This window comes from Coptis chinensis, chromosome 6 (genome assembly GCF_015680905.1).
Source record: "Coptis chinensis isolate HL-2020 chromosome 6, ASM1568090v1, whole genome shotgun sequence".
Classification (NCBI taxonomy): domain Eukaryota; kingdom Viridiplantae; phylum Streptophyta; class Magnoliopsida; order Ranunculales; family Ranunculaceae; genus Coptis; species Coptis chinensis.
The window spans coordinates 6,323,490-6,344,578 of record NC_141461.1 but is presented as its reverse complement, the minus strand read 5'-3'; the positions used below and the strand labels follow the sequence as shown (position 1 = coordinate 6,344,578).

The 21,089-nt window shown below is 36.1% G+C and overlaps 3 protein-coding genes, 2 long non-coding RNA genes and 1 pseudogene across 9 annotated transcripts in view; 3 read left to right on the top strand and 3 right to left on the bottom strand.

The window, feature by feature from the left end:
- LOC147491087 (uncharacterized) overlaps positions 1–21,089 on the bottom strand; it is a 96,216-nt gene that overhangs the window by 13,101 nt on the left and 62,026 nt on the right. The window lies entirely within an intron of this gene.
- Positions 2,884–5,395, top strand: LOC147491095 (uncharacterized). Its single transcript, XM_086565260.1, has 4 exons — positions 2,884–3,126; positions 3,229–3,714; positions 4,306–4,473; positions 5,241–5,395. Exons 1-4 carry the CDS (start codon positions 2,884–2,886, stop codon positions 5,286–5,288), a joined length of 945 nt encoding a protein of 314 aa, XP_086421386.1. The 3' UTR covers positions 5,289–5,395.
- On the top strand, positions 5,418–7,691 carry LOC147491094 (SNF2 domain-containing protein CLASSY 3 pseudogene; annotated as a pseudogene). The gene is made up of 2 exons (XR_015198987.1): positions 5,418–6,912; positions 7,230–7,691. The product of XR_015198987.1 is annotated as an SNF2 domain-containing protein CLASSY 3 pseudogene (transcript).
- Positions 6,866–12,607, bottom strand: LOC147491093 (replication factor A protein 1-like). 3 transcript variants are annotated; one of them, XM_086566469.1, is made up of 12 exons: positions 12,402–12,607; positions 12,150–12,299; positions 11,643–11,916; positions 11,467–11,557; positions 11,257–11,381; positions 11,086–11,173; positions 10,415–10,535; positions 10,139–10,318; positions 9,965–10,057; positions 9,790–9,867; positions 7,338–7,411; positions 6,866–7,232 (listed from the first exon to the last, which is right to left on the bottom strand). In XM_086566469.1, the coding sequence occupies exons 2-11, from the start codon at positions 12,291–12,293 to the stop codon at positions 7,370–7,372; spliced, it is 1,236 nt and encodes a 411-aa protein (XP_086422595.1). In that variant the 5' UTR covers positions 12,294–12,299; positions 12,402–12,607; the 3' UTR covers positions 6,866–7,232; positions 7,338–7,369. The 3 variants fall into 3 exon arrangements, with proteins under 3 accessions (XP_086422595.1, XP_086422594.1, XP_086422596.1); XM_086566468.1 differs by having other exon boundaries at positions 6,866–7,411; XM_086566470.1 differs by lacking the exons at positions 11,086–11,173; positions 11,257–11,381 and having other exon boundaries at positions 6,866–7,411.
- LOC147491092 (uncharacterized) lies at positions 14,317–15,689 on the bottom strand. The gene is made up of 3 exons (XM_086567002.1): positions 15,280–15,689; positions 15,052–15,172; positions 14,317–14,953 (listed from the first exon to the last, which is right to left on the bottom strand). The coding sequence occupies exons 1-3, from the start codon at positions 15,519–15,521 to the stop codon at positions 14,510–14,512; spliced, it is 807 nt and encodes a 268-aa protein (XP_086423128.1). The 5' UTR covers positions 15,522–15,689; the 3' UTR covers positions 14,317–14,509.
- On the top strand, positions 17,179–18,378 carry LOC147491091 (uncharacterized). The gene is made up of 2 exons (XR_015198988.1): positions 17,179–17,768; positions 17,929–18,378. It is a non-coding gene; the product is annotated as an uncharacterized LOC147491091 (long non-coding RNA).

Genomic DNA, 21,089 nt, shown 5'->3' with positions numbered 1-21,089 from the left:
AAGTTAGTCTCATGCATTTCCCCCTTCTGTTTCCTTTTCCAAACGGGTTACATTGTTTTTGTTAAGCTCGACACGTCTTAGTGAATATGTTTTGTTGAGTCCCCAGTGTCCCCACGCTCCTTCCAAGGGATACACACCAACAAAACCTCGATTTCCAATATCAAATGACAGAAGCACTTAGGTTATGTATTTTAATAAAAGTGAGTAATGAAATTGACATCAACTAGACAACTAGTGTGAAGTGTGAACTACTAAAAACAGAGTACGAACTAAGAACACAATTATATCCTTGTATGCAAGCGCTTTAAAAAAATGTGGTGTTGCAGACTTCATACTGGTTTAAAACAGTAAGACGCACACCCAATAGGCCAATACATGATACATGAATATCTGGGATTTGGAATGACATTTTACGTAGTTCAGTTTGAAACACACCCCACTTGGCAATAGTAAGAACGGCAAGTTCATAACCTTATCACAAGGCTTTTTTCCAGTGAACATCTATTTCAAGCCTGGACTTAGAGTTATACAAGCTTACACACAAAGTTCTTGACCATCAATGCTCTTTAATCTTCAATAAAGAGTTTTAATGTGGGTTTTGCACACAAACGCATTTCTCCTGCTCGTTACTAAAGCTTATATAAATACATACAAGTTCAAAGACATTGTTTGTTCTATAAACTGATAACAAGAGGGTGAAATAACTCATGTATGGGGTATAACTGATAAAGACATAAATATTGCAATCAATATGAGGCCTTATTTACCATAGTTGACAGTCAACAAAAGAACTTGGTCTTGGCGCCTTTTACTTAATATGGTACGGTTTTTTTCATTTTCTTGTTTCGTCATTCTTTCTATCCATTTCTTTCTTCTGCAACTTCACCATATATGGAAACCATACTTTTACTTCTCTCTTTTAACCCACTCATTCATTTACTCTTCCGATCCTTTTACTCAACAACCACAAAAAACTCAGTTTCAAATAATGGTCAAGTTTCCGAAGTATGTAGTAGAGAGAACAAGCCGTGGGTTGGATCACTATTATAGTGAACTGCCAAAAGCAAATAAGAAGAAACAAAGTGGTACTCCTGCTGGATCATCACGTGGTGGTGTTATTGAGTTGTCGGATGATTCGGATGATGATGAGGAAGTTTGGAAGAAGAAGAAATGTGGTGGGGGTAGAGGAAAGAGAGGGTTTGACAATGGGAAGAAATTTGAAAGGTTGAATGGGAAAGGGGAGGCTGCTGTGCTTCCTTCTTCTTCTTCTGAAGATGTGTATGTGATTAAGGATGACGAATTTCCTTACGTTGTTGGTGGAAACAGTAGTGATGAGAGTGAAGAAGTGGAGGTAAAGAAAATGGTCAACTCCGGCAGCTGGTTTGCAGAGGAAGAATATGGACAAGGGTAAAGATGTTGCTGTAAATGTTTCTGACTATGAATCTGGTGGTGATGATTCTGATGAGGAGGATAATGATGACAGCAACGATGAAGAGTATCGGGCTTGTAGTGATGATCGTGATGACGATGAAGAGGATGTGGAGAGGTACGTGGTCGATAGCGATGAAGGTACTATTTGGAGTAGAATTGGTAGGAAAAATGTCCAGGGTAGAAAGAAAGGGTTTAGGGAAGCGTACAAAGAGAGAAAGGCTTTTTTTTAGAACAATGATCAGAATAGAAGGAAAGGGTTTTGGGGAAGGATACGAAGAGAGAAAATGGTTGGTTCTTCAAGGATACTGTCGATGACGCCGACGAGGATAATGATTTGGGTAATAGGAGGGGTAAAGCTGTTACGAAAAAATGACCAGAGTGGAAAGAAAGGGGTTTTAGGGAAATTTGCAGAGAGAAAAAGGGTTGGTACTCCAAGTGATATTGATGATGATGCCGATGAAGATAATGATGTGGGTAATGGGAGGGGTAAAGCTGTTAAGAAAAATTACCTTGGAAAGAAAGGGGTTTTAGGGAAATTTGCAGAGAGAAAAAGGGTTGGTACTCCAAGTGATACGGATGATGATGCCGACCAATATAATGATGTGGGTAGGAGGGGTAAAACTGTTCAGAAAAATGACCATAGTAGAAAGAAAGGAGTGTTGGGGAAATTTGCAAAGAGAAAAAGGGTCAGTACTCCAAGTGATACTGACGATGATACCGACAACGATAATGATTTGGGTAGTAGGAGGGGTAAAACTGCTCAGAAAAATGACCAGAGTGGAAAGAAAGGGGTTTTGGGGAAATTTGGAAACAGAGTAAGGGTCAGTACTCCAAGTGATACTGGTGATGATGCCGACGACGATAATGATTTGGGTAGTAGGAGGGGTAAAGCCGTTCGGAAAAATGACCAGAGTGAAAAGAAATGGGTTTTGGGGAAATATGCAAAGAGAAAAAGTGTTGTTACACCACGTGATACTGATGATGATGCCGACAACGATAATGGTTTGGGTAGTAGGAGAGGTAAAGTTGTTCAGAAAAATTACCAGAGTGGTAAGAAAGGGGTTTTGGGGAAATTTGCAAAGAGAAAAAGGTTTGGTACTCCAAATGATACTAATGATGATGCTGATGATGGTTTCCGAAGGCGATGCTTTAGAAGAGGTAAAAATTTGGTTGTTGAAATTGAATATACTGACTTTTCTTACGCTGGTGATAATGTAGATATTGAGGAGGGTAGTAGTGGTGATAATGTCGATATTGGTGAGGATCGTGATGAGTATGTTGTTGATATGAACGGGATTGCTGGTGTTAACAAATTTGTCTCCACAAGTGATTTGTCTAACGCTGTTGATATTGGCGATGGTGGTGGTTCTGATGATGTTGTTGCTATTGGCGACGGTAATGGTGTTAACAAATCTGTCTCCACAAGCCGATTTGTCTGATGCTGGTGAGGATATGGATATTATCAAGGATTGTGGTGCTGAAGATGCTGCTGGTGATAAACTTGATAGTGACAAGGTTGGCGGTTGTGGCAATGCTGATATAGGTGAGGGTATTCATAGCGATCATGTTGATGTTGATAACGGTGGTGATATTGATATTGACAAGGGTAATGATCATGGTGAAATGGGCGTAACAAAAAGAAGTGCATTTGGGTATGTCCAGAAAGAGAAGAAATTTGGGGACGCTAAGGATAAAGTTACTTTGAGAAGGAGTAGCTCAAAGTCTTGTTTTCGAACGATGGAGAGCAGGGGAGAGGCATGAAAAGGGTCTAGAACTGAAAAAAAGAGATGTCTGGAGAAAGTAAAATCTATAGTTAGTGATTGGAAAGAGAGGGATGAAGGAAGTAATGCTGAGTTGGAAAAGAGCTTTTCTGAGAGAGGAAAGAATGTACTCAATGATGCTAATGATAAGGATGTCGATGGTATTGATGATTATGTCGAACCTGACGATGAAGAGGATTATGAGGACAGTGATAAAGATACTAATAAAGGTGAAGATGGTGCTGATGAAGTAAGGGAAAAGGAAGAAGTACAGTCTGTAGGTGTTCCGCCAGTTAAATTCCTCTTCGGTTTCTTTTTGAATACTATTCGGGAGAATGATGGAAACCATCATAATGAAGAATCGGTTTTACCAAATGGCGGCAATAAACAAATTAATTATAAGTTCAACTTTGGAGTTGAAACGCCCAAGCCTGTGGAGAAAACAGAAGAAGAAAAATACCTTGAAATGCTCTGGTCTGAATATGATTTTGCTGTTGTCGTTGGCTCCTCTGAAACTCCTGCTGTAAGTTTCTGACTTATTTCAAGTTTTCTTGATCTTTATAATTTACACTTCGTTATTAAAATTGAATCTTAATCTTTAACGTTGATTCACCTGCATACCTTTTGTCACGAATCCTATCCTATGAGAACAATAGTATAAATGTTTAACATGAAGGATGTAAATGTCCACCTCTGTTCTTCTATTTCCTACGAGTGCCATTTTGGAAGGATATAAATGTTCAGCATAAGAACCAAGCTAAACCAAATAAAGACAAGGAACTTCCTCTGCATTTGGTAAACTATGGTATTGAGAAACCCAAGCCTGTGAAAAAATGATGAGAACTAGTTCATATCTTATGGCTAATTATTGTTTTGCTCTTACATCCTGTGCGGTTTGTTCCTTAATTGATTTTTATGCATTAAGTTTGGTATTCATGTAGAAGTACAAGCAAAAGAAACAATGTTATGTTGATCCTAGTGTGTTTGTTATTAGCTCTGTTATGTGTTTTTGTTAAGCTTTGTAATCACATTGTTTTTGCTAGTATAAGTCAAGTACATGTGAATAAGTTAGATTTTGCCCATGAAGCTTACAAGCTTTCATGATCTTCTGCAGGTTGACACTAAAGATGCTAATGAATCAAGTGTGGAACTGGATCCATCTACAACTGGTTGTTATGGGAAGCAAGGGAAGCATGACTTTGTCATTGATGATGAAATCGGAATCAAATGCAGATTTTGCTCTTTTGTGCATTTGGAGATGAAATATGTATTACCACCTCTTGTAAGTTTTTCCTCTTCTCTTACTTCACATCAACTTTTTGGAAGTTCGCAAACTTAGCAACAAATCTAAACAAGAGATTAGAACACTTAAATTCAAGAGGGAATTCATCCTCGTCAAGATTTTGTGTATTAAGTATATCCCGAACTTCATAAATGACTAACCGTTTGTACCTTTTTATTGGAATTTTGTTATTGATAGAGAAAAGTTACATTTGAACATGAGAACTAGTACATCAGCCAGTGCCACATTATGATCAGAAATCTGATTATGATAGCTCCCCAGCCCATACAAGATAAAAGAAGAGACCTAGATCAATCTAAAGGCCTACAAATCGTTAATGCAGCCGGGGACATGCCCTTGTTACACTCTCTCTTTGTTCTTACTTAACGGCTTCTACTATCGATCAAAAGATCACTTAATCATTGTACCAAGAGTGTATATAAGGATGTCAGGTTATTGTGAAATGCATCACATGAGAACATGACTACATTAGGGCAGGTGATGGGCATGGTTTTTGGATTTCCATGTTAGTTTGATGATGATTTCACATTGAGTGAACAGAGTATGCATCTCTATCTGTTTTGAAGATGAAAGGAATGGACAAAGTGATGCTGATATACTTTTTTTTATTAAAACATAATTTTTAGACTTCTTTTGGCTTCTATTTCATTAATGTTTTTATATCAACATACTCTGCCTAATGTAGATGTTGTTGAATAAAGTTGCATTCTCTTAGTGATTATCCATCTGGGTTCTGGATTTTATAGGAGACACAGCGTTATGAAAGATTGTTGAAGAAGAACTCTGCCGATTAGAAAGATTTGTCAATGTGGGAAGATCTTCATTTTGATGATGCTAGTGGGGATTCTCAGGTTTCCTCTGATCCTGGTAAAGGCACAGTGTGGAACATATTTCCACGAATCAGAGAGAGCATGTACCATCACCAGCAAGAAGGTTTTGAATTTTTATGAAAAACATAGCTGGAGGACTTAATATTGAAAATTTGAGGAACTCCCCTCCTCCTGATCACATCGGTGGGTGTGTGATATCCCATGCCCCTGGAACTGGGAAGACCTTTCTCACCATTGCTTTCCCCCGGTCCTACATGGAAATATTTAAGGAGAGCAGAGCAGTAATCATGGCTCCAGCCAGTATGCTACTTACTTGGGAAGAAGAATTCAAGAAATGGAAGATTGATATTCCATTCCACAATCTAAAACTCTTGGGACTTTACAGGCAGGGAAGGTAGGATGGCTCATAAACTAATACAGGGGGAAAACCGGAATAATAAATGGACCCGTTTGGTGAAGCTTCTCTCATGGAGTAAAGAGAAGAGCGTCCTAGGAATTAGCTATAATTTGTTTGAGAAGCATGCCGGGGACAGATTTGTCAAGGGTAGAAACAAAGAAAAAGTGGAGATGAGGCGAATACTACTTGAGAAACCTGGTTTGTTGGTCTTTGATGAAAGCCATACACCACGTAACAAGCATAGTCTTATCTGGAAGGCTTTGGGGAATGTTAAAACCGATAAACGTATAATTCTGTATGGAACTCCTTTTCAGAATAACTTCGACGAGCTTTACAATACTCTGTCTTGTAAGGCCAAAATTTGCAGAGAAGTTCTTTCCCATCCGCCAGGCAAAATCTGATCTACGTAGTCAAGATGCAAGAAGGATATGGGCTTCACTCACCGACTCTATTGGTAAAGATGATGATCAAAGTTTATTGGATCCGTTAAGATCACTGATTGATCCATTTGTTAATGTTCATAGAGGAAGTATACTAAAGGAGAATCTATCGTGTTATTGTTTTGGTTCCTACTCCTTTGCAAAGAGAGCTCCTTGAAGAACTTGGGAAGATACAAAACCCACTTGAGCTAGAACATTCTGTTTCTTTGGCTTCTGTCCACCCATCGTTGTTTTTAAATTGCCGATGTTCTAAAAGTGAGAATCCTTTCATGGACAAGGTTTCATCAGCTGCGCAAGGAGCTAAAACAAGATTTCTTATGGAGCTCATCCGGCTATGTGAAGTACTGAAGGGGAAGGTTTTGGTTTTCAGTCAATTCTGAGCTCCGTTTTGCATCATAAAAGACCAATTAAATCACCATTTCAATTGGACTGAGGGCGAGGAAGTTCTAAAGATGGATGGCGACCTTGATATGAAGATTCGTCAATCACTGATCAATCTTTTCAACGATCCAAAGTATTACTTGCTTCAACTAAGACTTGTCGCGAGGGAATAAGGCTCATTGGGTCGTTCTTCTTAATGTTTGGAATCCATCAGTCGAAAGGCAAGCCATTAGCCAAGCATATAGGCTTGGACAGAAGAAAGTTGTGTACACTTACCGTCTACTAACATCGGGAACAATAGAGGAAAGCAAGTATGACAGACAGGTTGAAAAGGATCATTTATCAGAGTTGGTTTTTTCATCTGCTGAAGGTACTTTATTTTTTTATCAGTAAAATTCACTTTGTATATATAATAATGATATTAAAGATTACAATCATTTCGGCCCAAGTAGTAAGGAGCTACTCGACCAAATTCACACTCTCCCAAATCCCAATACCCTTTACAAAAGTGCGCTCATCTCACCATCCCATCCCAATTGCACATGGAATCAACAAATTTTACAGCCTTAAACAATGATGTAGCACATGCCCAATAAAAAAAGAAGCTCCTTGATCTCCTCTACTAGCTTATGCGTACCCTTCTCTTTTTGTTCTCATGTTCCTTTCTTTCTTTCAAATCTACTGAAGGTACTGGAAATAAAGAAAAAGATACATTGAGCATCCAAGATGACAGAATTTTGGAAGAGATGGTTGGTAACAGAAAACTCAGAGATGTGTTCAACAGAATTTATGTACCCACGGGAAAAGACATGACTGAACCTTTTGGATCAGTTCCCAGAAACACCCAGTAGAAATGCTCCCATAAAGTTCTGCAGTCAACAGAATTGTTCGCAAGTTCATAAAGCAATATGCAAACAAGTGATTTAATGGTTGATGCAAATGAGTAAGTTCTTCAAAGAACTATTGTGTCTTTGTTAGTTCTATTATATATAACTGGGAAATTGGTATTTGTTTACGTAGTCTGAACTCTATTAGAAAACCTGTTTAATTGTGTATTAAGTGATTATATATGTCTTTACTTAATGAGTTGGTGAGACCTTGTGGTGAACATCAACATTATCAGTAATTAGGCATTTCCAGTTCTCTCAAGTTGGAATATCTACTATGTAGTGTATGCAGTAGTTTTTAGTTTGCGAGGTTACGTTTTTATTTGTTCCTGTTTATCCTGCTCCTAGAAATGTCTACATGTCCCAAACAGTTTGGCAGGTAAATTTCGTTTTGTAAGGCTCTTCAGCCATAGTACATGTCTTTTCTAGACCGTATTCAGATCTGCTTCTCATTGGTTTTCTCATATCTTTTATTATTATTGAATTTCTATAGGTTTGACCCTCAATACACCTGGGGACCTGGCAATCAGTCTTGGCACTAGTGATACTGTAAGCTACATGTGGTCTTTGTTTTCTGTTGTTAGTTTAAAATATGAGAGGTCTCAAACTTTCACCAAGGTTTCATACCCTGCATTCTGTCCACAAGGGTTGTTTATTTTCGCAAATCAAGCCGGTTTATTACTTTTAAGGATGTTGTGAGATTTTTCACTATCTAATTACTGTTTATTATTTTAGTTCTTACCGCGTATGTACAAATGGATTTTCCAGGTGTTTGGGATCACCAGTGAGCCTCAGCCTAGGCTAGAAGGTCAATGTCTTACCTAATCCTGGTGACTCCAAAAGCTACATCTTTAGATATATACTAGTTCTTTGGCCTGTGCGTTCCACAGGCTAATATATTTGGATTGGTAGAGTTTAAATTTAAGAAAGTAGATAAGAGTAACAACAGATATAGAAGTGTAGAGTTTAAATTTTGTACTGTTATTGCTGATCCAGGCCATCGTGATTTCATCAAGAACATGACTACTGGTACTTCATAGTCTGATTGCGCTGTACTCATTGACTCAACCCCTGGAGGTTTTGAACCTGGTATATCCAAGGATGGTCTGACTCATAAGTAATTTACTGACTTATAACGGTAGTCCACATGCATCTCCTTCTCCCTTTCTCTCTTTCGTTTTTGCCACTCCCTCTAGCAGTCTTCATATCATGTGACTAAAAGTTTGTAATAAAACAGACATCTTATGGAATTGAAGGCATAAAGGGTCGATGAGATGCTGCATTTGATATACCTGGAATCCTAGATTATTATAAAAACATGTCACTGAGAAGTACGGGGTTAAACTGCAATTTTTTTTTTCATAGACCCACTGAAGATTTTCGCAAACAGATTATAACTATAACCCCTAGATAAGAGTAACAGATATAGAAGTGTAAAGAGTATATATTATATACTAAGCCATCTGAATTCTTGTATAGAGTAAAGAATTGATGGTATACAGGCAACATAGATGAAGTATATATTGCGTACTAAGCCATTTGAACTTAAAGTTTGAGTCAATATGTCAAATTCTTATACTGAGAAAAGACTTGGATGTTATACAGACAACACAGTTGAAAGTATGAGGCAAACAAAATAATGGCTCGTGATCAAAGTTATTTCTAGTTTCTGATTCGGTAATAAATATTGTCATTAAACATTAGAGTTGTTTGATTTGTGTTAGATAGAAATATACTGCGGAGGATAAGGATTTGTTCTAAAAATAAGGGAAGAGGATAAGGAGCCAAGCTCATATCTAAACTTTGCAGAAAACGAAAGAGGCCAGTTTGCCTCAAACACAACATGAATATCATTCTGACCTTCTAAGCCCTAGTTGCAAGTCTGCAACCTAACGCCCTGTCATATATTAGAGTCCATTCCACGATCTAAATGCAGGATGAAAAGGGAATCTCAATCCCATTTGTATTAGAGTTTCAATTTAAACAGCATATGCGTGCCATCCCTAGTATTATATATATGGGAGATAGAAATACAAAAAGGAATAAATTGTATAGTATGATAACTCAACAACTAAATCAGAACGAATCAGTCTCATAAGTGAGAGTTATTCATCTATTATTACAAATATTATACTGAAAGAAGTCAAAATAAATAGTTATTCATCTATTATTACAAATATTATACTGAAAGAAGTCAAAATAAAATAACTTATATAGATAATACAGTACACTCCTAGCCAACTTCCACAGTTATCCGACTATCATCAATTTTTCTTCTGCAAACAAAACAATTTAATTTTGATTAGTAAGTGATATGTTTATGTTGTAGCTGGTCCTGAAAACTTTGATATCATACTTACTTTATAAGTTGTCCTCTTTATTCTCTTTGACTTGTAGGTCAAGGTAGAGCAATCATTAGGAGCGTCATTTGTATCAAACTAAAAAAAAACATCGGAATCATTTAATTTAAATGTAATACGGTGGGGAAATCATATTATAATATTAAAATGTCATATAAGTAAAGTTAAAAGGTACCTTTGTATTTGTTTTGTCAAAGGTTACCATCTTGGAAATCAAGACGTTTTCTTCCGAGCAATCATTGTCTTGTTGATCAATAACTATTTGATCCTGCAATACATAACAACTAAGTGTACTTTACAAAGAAAAATTACCTTTTACGCATAGTAGTAAGTGAGTCGGATACTAAACCTTTTGGACATTCTCATGTATGCCACCAATCTGAATATCCCGATCTATGTGAAAGATTTTGCTGACAGTAAATGATTTATTCTTATATTTCAAATTGAATGGAGTTATTTTAATTTCAAAAGTGAAAGATACTCCTATAAGTTTCTTCAATTCTTCTTTGATCAGTTCAGAACCATTATCCTAAACATAGCAACAATATAGTAAGTAAGAACTGTAGTATAAACGTCACATTCGTTAAAAACAATATTCTAATAACACTGACAATTTTTTTTTAACCTGTTTCTCCATATCAACCAATTTTTCAACAAGATCCAATATAAGCTTTTCAGCAAGTTTGTCAAAAACCACCAATAATATAGAGTGTGTTGAGTCTTCAACTTGGATTCGAATCATATACCTTTCAAAAAGGGAAAAAGAAAAAGATGTTAAGTATAAAATATGATTCAATGATTTAAAATAGCAGTTTTAGCTCAAACCTTGGCTTCACATCTGTAACAAAAGTATGGCAACCATCGCACCAATCATTGTTGTCTTTGCGTATCATTTTTCTAACACATTTACCACAGCTATAATAAAAAGGCTTAAAATCATGTAGCACTTCACAAATTTTTGCTTTACACGTGTACATTGTACCCTATGTTTGTGAAGAAAAAAAAAATTATAGTAATTATTTTTCAAAGAGTCAAACAAAAAAGAGTTGGTAAAAACAAATTGTATAAGCTGTTTCCTTACCATAGAAGGTTTTTTATCCAATGCACTTATCATATCCTATAATGTTTTTATGTCAAGATTATCCAAAACATCATCGTCGTAAGATGATACAAATGGCATTGTTAACAACTGAGTCTTTTTCCCCTTGCATCTATAAAATGTATATAAGTACGCATGTTGGTAAATAGCTAATGGGATAAGTAGCTTTCAAATTTATTAGAAGGACAATATATTACTTGATAATTTCTTCCAAAGGGCGTGCCTCTGGGATGTCTAAATCAATATAAACCTTGGTTGCAGTTGTAGATGATAGAGCGTATACACCTGTTTGGACACATTTGATTATGTTGATAACTTTGTACCCGAAGTTAATTATGTCAAAGCAAATTTTTTTGTAAAATATGTACCATTGAAGAAGGTCACACTGGTGGATGTAATAACTACAACAGGAGCAATAGCAAATGTTCGAATATTATCTTCTTTGATTTTGAGACTTTTTTTCTTCCAAAGTGTAATCTTCAATTGATGACCTCTACATAAATAACAACAAATTTTCTATTATAATTTTCTATATGTTATATATACAAATGAGCACTATCTATTAGAATTTTTTTCACCTTTCATTTTGTATGATAATATCCCTTCTCTTAGAAACGCTTGATGTGCCTTCCTTAATGTAGGACATAGATATCAGAATCCCAATGACATCTGTAATTCAATTACAAAAAGTGTATTAAGGTAATGAATACATTGTATAAGTTTGTAATGCTAAAATTCCGTCATGTGTGATTACCAGTTGCATTTTGAGTTTCTTCATAGCCAGAACTGATGGCATTGAAAGTCTTGAAGGAGAACATATACATTGGGAAGTTGTTGGATTGGTCATTCATCAGTTTAGCAACTGTATCCCATTTGAAGAATATCCTGTGTATATTGTTAACAGGACGCAAAAAAAATTTCGCAGACCCTACATTAAAATTTGTGATGATACAAATGTTTCCTTCTTGGAGAACACGCTCATGTTTAAGAGCATCTTCTTCAGGAACAGTAGCATGCATCTGATTGCCCTGTATAACATAACTAACAAATTAGCAATTTGGTTTCTAATCCAAATGGTTCTGTTTATTGTAACACCTAAGTCGTTTGCAATGATCGTGTGTCTAAAAAACGTTTGAAACGATCGTTCATAATTAGCAAGTTGTAAGACGTTTGCAATGACCATTTGAAATTTCGATAACTAAAGATGTTTAAAAAAAAATATGGTAGTCATTGCCAAAAGATTAAAAGGAAAGATACATACATGGGTATCAAGTAATATCAAGTCCAAGCTTATGCGTTTATCACCATCTTCAAAGTCAAACACCTCCCAAGTTCTTGAGATTCTAACCATAATTTTCCAATGTTTCTTAGACCTATCAATCTGGTCCAATGAAGTTGTCGCCATTTCGATCTACAATTGAATAACAAATTAAAAAAAATATGAAGAAATGAATCAACATTATGAAATTTATCTGAAGGAAAAAGTGTGGAATGGAGAGAAGCAGAGGAGCACCTGGAGAGTCTTTTTTTTTTACTATTGGGAGGGAACCATCTGAAATCTGCCAAAGGTATGTCCATTTAAAGAGAAAAGAGTGACGATTGAGAAAAGAGAAATTTGAAGTGTTGTGACGATTGAGAACAAATCAGTTGGTAACTGCTATACTGGGTCGGAAAGTTCGAGAATAGATATATTGCTGTAACTGCATTTTATCTTGTAGTTTTTTCTCAATTTAATGAATGTAAATTTTATCTAGTGGAAAAGGTATTTATATACTTAAATGTCTTACGTTTCAATATAAAAAAAAATAGATTGGAAGTTATCGAGATGGCACTGTATTTTGGAATGAATTTGCTTTTTTCCATGAGTTGGGGCAGAGTATTTGTGTTCAGTTATGTGTAATCAAGGCAGATACTACAATTTTCGCCTAAGTAAAACGTTGTGTTGGCGGTAGCCATTATTAGGATGCCTCTTTGGAGACGGAATTCTCAACTGCAGGTGTGCATCAGTTGTGTGGTACATTTGTGGTTTAAGAGATAAATTAATACGGCATAGTTTCTAATGATGAATCCTCATTGCCATTAAGACGTGGAGTTGGATCAAATATCAAAAACACCTCCCTAGAGGAGCTGCCAGATTGGATAAGTAAGCGACAGAGCCTCCAGATTTTGGTCAGAACAGAATGCAGTAACTTGAATGCCACCAATATCCCTTCAAGAGTTGAACCTTAGGTGCTACCATGGAGAGACCAGGTCTATCCAGCGCAATCCTTTTTCCCTTCCTGAGTTGCTATATCTTTACATCGAGAACGGGGAACTCACAAGTTTAAGAACAAACTTATGGGGTAATACAGGGAAGCCTTGGAACATTTAGGGTTATGTTTGCAGTACTTGCCTTAGTTAGAAATGGAATGGAAAACAGTGTGTAGCAAAATGGAATACATCAAGATTATCAGCTTTACCTATCATATTCTTACCACTATGTTATTGGAGTTGAACTTTGAGAGCCTAGTTGAGAATTCTACTGCTCTATGCCTGTTTAGAAGCTTTCCTTGTTTGCTAACATTGTATGTTACGGTGAGTACCAGTTTAGTAGATAATGGTTATTGCAGAGAGATTTTTCTGGACAGCATACCCTTTTGGGCAATGGCCGTCATTTTTGGGAATGTATACCACATGAAGAGATCATTTTTGCTCGGCTTATAAATTTGGTGTTGAGTGGGTTCCTAGTTCTTTGGCCTGTACGTTGCACAGCCTAATCTATTTGGATTGGTAGAGTTTACATTTAAAGAAGTATATAAGAGTAACAAGAGATATAGAAGTGTAGTTTACAGTAATCCATTTTCGCATAATGTGGTCTAGTTCTTCCAGAGGTTCCTGGCCATTACGACCCTTATGACTAAACTTAATATCAAACTTATATCAATAACTTTTTTTTCTTCCAAACTGATTTAAAGACACCTTATGAGGGCCAGTTGTAGTAAGGTAATTATTTACTTTCGTCATGGCATGTCCCCCAATGTGTTAGGTGAGTAGTTGTTTTGGTACCTTCTCTTCAAATTAGGGCTAGGACCTCCACTGTTGCTCTGTTAGGACTTAGAAGCATCCCTGTATCCTGCAGCATGAAAACCGTTGGCATATCCAGCATTTGGCCCAGCAATGAAGTAAGTTTTGTCTAATTCGTCCTCAGTTGTGCAGGTACCCTTTTCAACTCTTGCGTCCCATAAAGTAAGTTTTGTCTAATTCATGTACACACTCATAGAGTTGACTGATCGAACAATAGATACAGAAGGTATAAGCGAAAAAGCAATCAAGAATTGAAATTAATAAAATTAAGACGCTACAACCGAATAAATTGCAAAGTGAATGAATAAGTTACACAATTGGAAGCATAATTCAAAAAGCAGTGAGCATAATAGGCAAATGATGAATGTTAAAAAGTAATTAAATTACAATGGAAGATTCATACAGTAAAAATTACAACATTAAGTAAGATCATTCTTGATCCATAATGTCATACATAACCATTACATAATAGAATTTAAAAGTAATAATGTCATACATAACCATTACAGAATAGAATTAGTCAGGAGATAAGATCATTCTTGATCCAATACGTACAAATCAATCTAACATCTCCATGCATTCTGAAGCACCGGAAGTTTTGACAAAATTTTCATAAGGAAGTCGATGTGTAGTAAATGGTTCACAGTTTTCATAAGGTAGTCGATCTGCAGCGGTAAATGGTTCATAGTCTTCTGGTATATCCGAATTTCTCTTAGCCTTTATGTAATTTAGCCGGAATTTGTAAATGTTCATGAAAGGATCCCTTTCAACATTCCTTTGGCGCCCATAAACTGGAAAGCCTTCTTTATTGTATGCATTTGTTGAAACATGACCATTTTCTTGCCGCATACAATCGGTATAATCATCATGTAGCAGGAAGACACTATTGGCTATTAGTGCTTCATCTGGGCTCAAACTGGATTCATCAGTTTTAACTTCGAAAACAAATGATAATCCTATTAGCTCATCCAATATGGCCCTTATGACTTCTGAACCTCCTTCCTAAAATGAAGTAATATCAATTAGTCGTGGAAAAAAAAATGTGTGACCAATCAAGTTATTGTGAACAGGAAAAGCAAATGGAGCAATCAAATTCTAACCTTTTGATTCATTTGAAATAAATCATCGAGAGGGATCGAAAGAACCTTTTCGGCTTGATTGCTAAAAAGAAAAATTGATGAGGAAAATGTTTGATCCTCTACTTTAATACGGAGGCCATACCTTATCATTAAAACATGAGTACATAAAAGTATAAGTTTGTATGTAGACAATAGTAAGGCAGAACTCTATACCAAATAACCAAAATACACGATAATGAATAAAAATACCTTGGAGTAGTGTGAGAAACCAGATCATAGCATCTCTCACACCATTTGTCATCAACTTTTTGGCCGCAGTTTACACATGTCCAACAGAGAGGATCAAAGTTATATATAACTTCTGAAACATTAGCTTCGAAACTATGAATTGAACCTTGCATTTTACTTTGGCTAACAATTGATTTATTCCCCCTTAACATATCGATAATGTCATTTAAGGATTTTCTGGAGGTGTTGTCGCTGGTCTCCATCACTTGAAAAGTGAGTAACAACTATCGAATCAAGCATTTTCGTTTTTTGACAATGGATATACGTTTTATAAACTAACTGTGAGAAAGGTTAATAGCGCCGAACCGTTGCGAAGCAGATGTGAAGAGCTTTGAGGCAGATATGACGCCGATTGGAAGAGTTGGAAGGCTCTAGATTCTTTAAGGCGAAGAGGCGCGTTCATTTTGGAAGGGCAACGGATAGCGGCCACATATGACATAATAGAAATGTCCAGAATCCGTGTGGGCTACATAAGGGGACGCTGAATGTAGCCCATTAGAAGTAACTAAATTATATGCTGCTGCTGAAATGTTTCGTCATAGATATAATAATAAGCATAGATATAATGAAGAGGTAGTCGTAAACTAAAAAAAAAAAAAAAACACAGAAATATTTATTTTAATATATTCTATCGAACAATATAAACAACCAATCTGGAAATGAGTTACATTGTTTTTAAAGAGTATATTATATTGTTGATTTCTTTAACGACCAATATACGTAATCTGCATAGATTGCATTAGTTTACCACCGCTTATATGTTAAGATCTTAGTGTATATAAGGTCAACAATAGTCACACTATATATAGGAGTATGAGAGAGATGATTGTCCCTGGAATATGTAGAAATAGTCCCACCATCCTTGCATACCTGCATATACATACATATATGGAAACAACCAAGCTTAATTTAAGTTGGAAAAGTGGGCATTAGATGTCCTTAGACTCAATTTTAATGATAGTTTAGGGAGAAATGCGAGAATCATTAAAAGTAATAGTACACTTGTTAAATGCTCATAAAGAATTGATATTTTTATTTTGTAAATCTAGTTGCCACTGTACCCAAGTAACTTCTGGGTTGCCTACGTACCTGGGGGATTAACTGTCACCCTACTTATGGATCAAGCGACACGTAGTTCTTTTATCATACAACTAATATGGTTACAAAGTTCATGTAGATGTAACGGCTTGAATTAGTTAGTTCCATGTAGAAATTCTGATGTGAATCCAAGATAGCTCCCTATTCCACTCCTTCAAGTAGTGCAGTCTGTGCATCGACCCTTTGAAAGTGTGTTCACAAATGGGTATGAGTCGACGTGTTTTCATAACTCCTTTTGCATTTAACGTTGGCCGAGAAGAAATAGAATCTTTAATCATCACCTGTAAATAACTGACAAATTTGCACATCAGAATAAGCTATGTAGAAGAGAATCATAATATCATTTACAGGGAACAGATACATCTAGGGTTGGTAAGATGAGTAAAATCAAAACAAAATTACCTCGACATCGTGCATTTATTTCCATCACATAAGATTCGATACAATTGCAAAGAAATGAGCCGATGGTGTAAAAGTATATCCAAAGTCTTTGTTTGTTTGATTTCCAAAGCCGGCTGAAATTGCATTCACCACCGTGACAGTAGGAATATTTAGCGTGAGATAAGCAATGCAATGTAAAAAACATATTAAAGTTTATTAAAGTTTTTCTCCGTAGCGTGTAATGAGACTAAACAATCTATAAGCAATTACTATTTAAGAAACAGTTAAATAATTCATATCAAAATTGTTATTATATACATAAACCAATAACTAAACGTAGCTCATTTTTCAAATTCTTGTTTCATAGTGAAAACTGAAACAGCGGTTTTTTTTTATAAGGACCATCGACAAAAGTGATAAATGACATACACAATTATAATGGAATGTTATACTCTAAACGTTGATACCTCTAAACCAAGGCAGAGAGCATGTATTCAATAAGAATTAAAATTTTAGACTATCGCAGAAAGAATACTGCGAGCTAGAACTAATTGTGAGACACCAATTGAAGTCGCCGATAATTGAATGAATGCAACAATCTTTACTTTAAAACCACCATTGTCACCGGGTAGCGGTTGCTGAAGAGCCTCATGGTGCATTTCGACTGACTTAACTTCATTGGTCTATCCAATAGTGCCAAAGGTGATAACCATACCAGGTTTGATCAAACCAGTGCCGACATGACCAACTGACACAGTTCCAATACTACCAATCTTGTAAACATGCTTAAGTGGGAGACGTAGTGGCTTGTCTGTGGGTCTCTTGGGTTCTGAGATCAAGTCAAGTGCCTCAAGGAGGGATGAGCCCTTGGAACAATCAAGGTTGGTAGACCTTTCAATCATGTTGTCAATCTCAAAATCAGAGATGGGAACAAAGGGTATTTCATCAGGGCTGTACTCAACCTTGTTCAGGTAGGTAGAGACTCCCGTGAAATAAGATCCGTTAACCACAGAGGAGAATTCCTCCATTTTTGTTTATCCAATGTGTTACTGTAATATGTTTTCTTAGCCTATTAGGATGTATATATAGTTCAAACTTCAAAGTACCTAACCCTTGGTTAAACAAATGAAGGAATATCAAAGCTTTAGGATTGGAGCGATGGAAATTTGCAAGGCGTTGGCCTATTTATAACTGCAGCACCAAGCTCTGGACACCTGGTTAGTTAATGTATCAAGTTCAGGTTGGCACTATTGGACACCTGGCATTGGCTATAGGATTGGCCTATTTATGTATATACTTAAAAGTCTAACAAAATGCTAATTAATATCAAACGCAGTTCACCTGCATTCACAATATATTAATTAATAAACTACTTATTTTGTTTTTGAGAAACTATAGTTTCACTAAATTATCAAACTAAAATATAAAGCGGAAAGCAGTGTTACATTGATTATTAACTAAGAACTAAAAATGAATGTATACAAATTAAATTACCTCGCGAGCTTGAGAAACAGGGAAAGCAGCCGTGAGTGATTCAGAAAGAGCTAGAGAATCACAACAAATCACAGCTGTAGCTGCAGCAGCAGCAGCCGTGAAACCAACAACGCTTTTCACAGTGGACCCAACCAAACTTGGAGAACTTCTCTCTCTTTCAATCCCAACACCCTTCAACTTCTCAGCAGATGGATCTGTCCATTTTTGGGAAATTTGAAGTCGATATGAGCGAGAAAAAGCTCTGTGATTGAATTTCGAAGATGTGGGGCATCTCGAAGTGAGTTTAAGATCTATTCTAGTGCATTAACCTTCCATTTTAGGAACCAAAAGTTTATGGTTTTAGAAGATTTCTATAAAGTGTATGAGCTTTATACATGTTACACATTGCCTCATCATACATGTGGGTGACAACAGTTCAGTTGTTTCAAAGGCCCAGACTTCTATAGCTTTTTGTCCACATAACTCTGGGAATACTGCTTAGATAAGCAATGTAAAAAAAAAAAAAAAAAAAAAAAAGAAAGAAAGAAAGACATATTAAAGTTTTTCTCCATATCGTGAAATGAGACTAAAGAATCGAGAAGCAATTACTATTTAAGAAACAGTTAAATAATTCATATCAAAATTGTCATTATATACATAAACCAATAACTAAATGTAGCTCATTTTTTTAAATTCTTTTTTCGTAGTAAAAACTGAAACAACGTTTTTTTGTTATAAGGACCATCTGCAAATCAATCATGTTGTCAACATCAAAATTAGAGATGGGAACAAAGGGTATTTCATCAGGGCTTTACTCAACCTTGTTAAGGTAGTTAGAGACTCCCGTGAAAATTTCCTCATACCAAGCCTTAGAAGAGTAGTGGCACAGGAATATTTAATTGGTTTGAAGTGTTGACTCGTGTTGCTTATGTCATTGCTGTATAGAGGTTGGGTGGGTTCTATCTGTTGATCACAGTATATGCTTGCGAAGGCTGCGATAATTACTTATTGAATAAGATTTTTATGGTGCTTCCTCGAGCACTTAAGGAACTATAGATCAGTAGTTGCTTATTATATGGGACTATTTTTTTGTCTTAAAAGGTGACTCATCTTTAGGTGGTCCTGTGGAGATGTTTCCTATTGCTCTAGTGATGTTTAGATGGTAGCACGAACTATATGCGAAAGCTAACAGAAACCCTCTGAACTAAAGTAACTTGTTTATGACGTTCGTAAGCATGTAACATATATAAAATGGAAGACAGAAGTCAAAGCATATGTTTATCATTTTAACCTGATAAATCCTAGCCACCGCTAACATATTGGATGAAATATAAAAAAGGACGATGCTTCAGAGCTGAAGCAAGATAACCAGAGTTTAGCGATTCTTACCTGAAGCTTTATTGATCGTGGACCGAAGTTATCAATTATGCCAACCTAACCCTTGATCCCTCGAATCGCTCCCAAGAGTTGGTAAAGTACCAACATATCTCGCAAACAACACGATTACAATGTGAAACGATATACCACAGCCTTATAAATTGAGCCATAACAATCACTATAGACAAAGGAATAGAGGATTCGGATGTCTTCTAGACACTATGCAAGAGGGTGCTTGTCCATCCAAAGCAAGTGTTTGTCAATGACAACACCACATTTTCTGATTCTCGTTCTTCACGATCTTTGAAATGACAACACCACCAATGTTGTTGTTTTTTTTCATTTATAAGTTTGTAATTTCTTCTCATTTCTATGTTTCTACCCGGTAATGGATGAGGCCCCATCATCGGTTTATATAATTTATACAAAGAAGGCAATGGATCTACGCATTTATATTAAGAAATATAAGCGACATGTAAACCCCTTATAAGTTTTTAGCATTGATTAAGTGGATGTTGTGAGCACATCTCGAAATTCCCAAGCTTCCTAACACCACACTTTCTCTATGGCCACTTTGAGTTTCTCGTTTAGCCAAGGAACTTCTATTCTGAACCAAGACCTTTTGCAATACATTTGACTATTACCCGCAACCATTCAACTTAAATTCAAAGTTGTCAAAATTCACCACAAAACCTACAAATACGTAAATTTCTTACCTGCATAAAAATGTCAATGCAACTCAAAGACTCCGCAAGAATAGAAACTGCCAGGTGTATTGGCACCGTGGATACTATAATTGGCTGCTTAATGTACATATATTAGCATACATCAGTTTAATGGAGGGGGAAAAACATTATATTAGATCCAACTGGAAAAAACTTAACAGAGGCGAAAAACATCATAAGTCTTATAGCATAAGATAAGAAACAAAGATGTTATAACATTAGGATTTTGATAGAGCTAATATTAGTAGTAACAATTAAAAATTTACACTGCATGATTGTCATTTATGTTCTAATAGATATAAAGATAACAAAAAAGTGTCATAGCATAGAAATCAGAACCGTTGCACAATATTCAGGATCCTACGATAAGATGTAGCCTACATTAACATAGTTACATAGATATGAAACGAAATCTTACATCAGGACGGTGATTCAACAATGTTTGAAATGCTTCATGCTTTCCAAAGACTCGTTATGCCTCAGATAGGCGTGCCCCGAGACTTGAGACAATGTTCACCTCAGAACCTCTCAAAAGTAGTAGTTCGAATAACTGGTTGCCTCCTGTGATAATACCAACCCAAGTTAGTGATTCAAAGCAATAAAGAACATCCATTGAAACAGAAAAATTGGCAAAGGAAAAAAACCTCTTTCAGCAACATAGTGCAATGGAGTAAAGACTGCATCATCTATTGTATTAGGATTGGCCCCCTTATCTAT

Bases quoted from the DNA above. Each gene is read 5' to 3' on its own strand.
- LOC147491095 (XM_086565260.1), top strand. From the start codon at position 2,884: ATGGATATTATCAAGGATTGTGGTGCTGAAGATGCTGCTGGTGATAAA. The intron at 3,715-4,305 runs GTAAGTTTCTGA...GATCTTCTGCAG, and splicing joins GCTCCTCTGAAACTCCTGCT to GTTGACACTAAAGATGCTAA. The intron at 4,474-5,240 runs GTAAGTTTTTCC...TGGATTTTATAG, and splicing joins AATATGTATTACCACCTCTT to GAGACACAGCGTTATGAAAG.
- LOC147491093 (XM_086566468.1), bottom strand. From the start codon at position 12,293: ATGGCGACAACTTCATTGGACCAGATTGATAGGTCTAAGAAACATTGG. The intron at 10,319-10,414 runs GTTAAAAAAAAA...TGCTATGTTTAG, and splicing joins TGGTTGATATGGAGAAACAG to GATAATGGTTCTGAACTGAT. The intron at 7,412-9,789 runs GTAAGTATGATA...TGTTGACTGCAG, and splicing joins TAAAGAGGACAACTTATAAA to AACTTTATGGGAGCATTTCT.
- LOC147491092 (XM_086567002.1), bottom strand. From the start codon at position 15,521: ATGGAGACCAGCGACAACACCTCCAGAAAATCCTTAAATGACATTATC. The intron at 15,173-15,279 runs GTATTTTTATTC...TTTAATGATAAG, and splicing joins GTTTCTCACACTACTCCAAG to GTATGGCCTCCGTATTAAAG. The intron at 14,954-15,051 runs GTTAGAATTTGA...ACTTCATTTTAG, and splicing joins TATTTCAAATGAATCAAAAG to GAAGGAGGTTCAGAAGTCAT.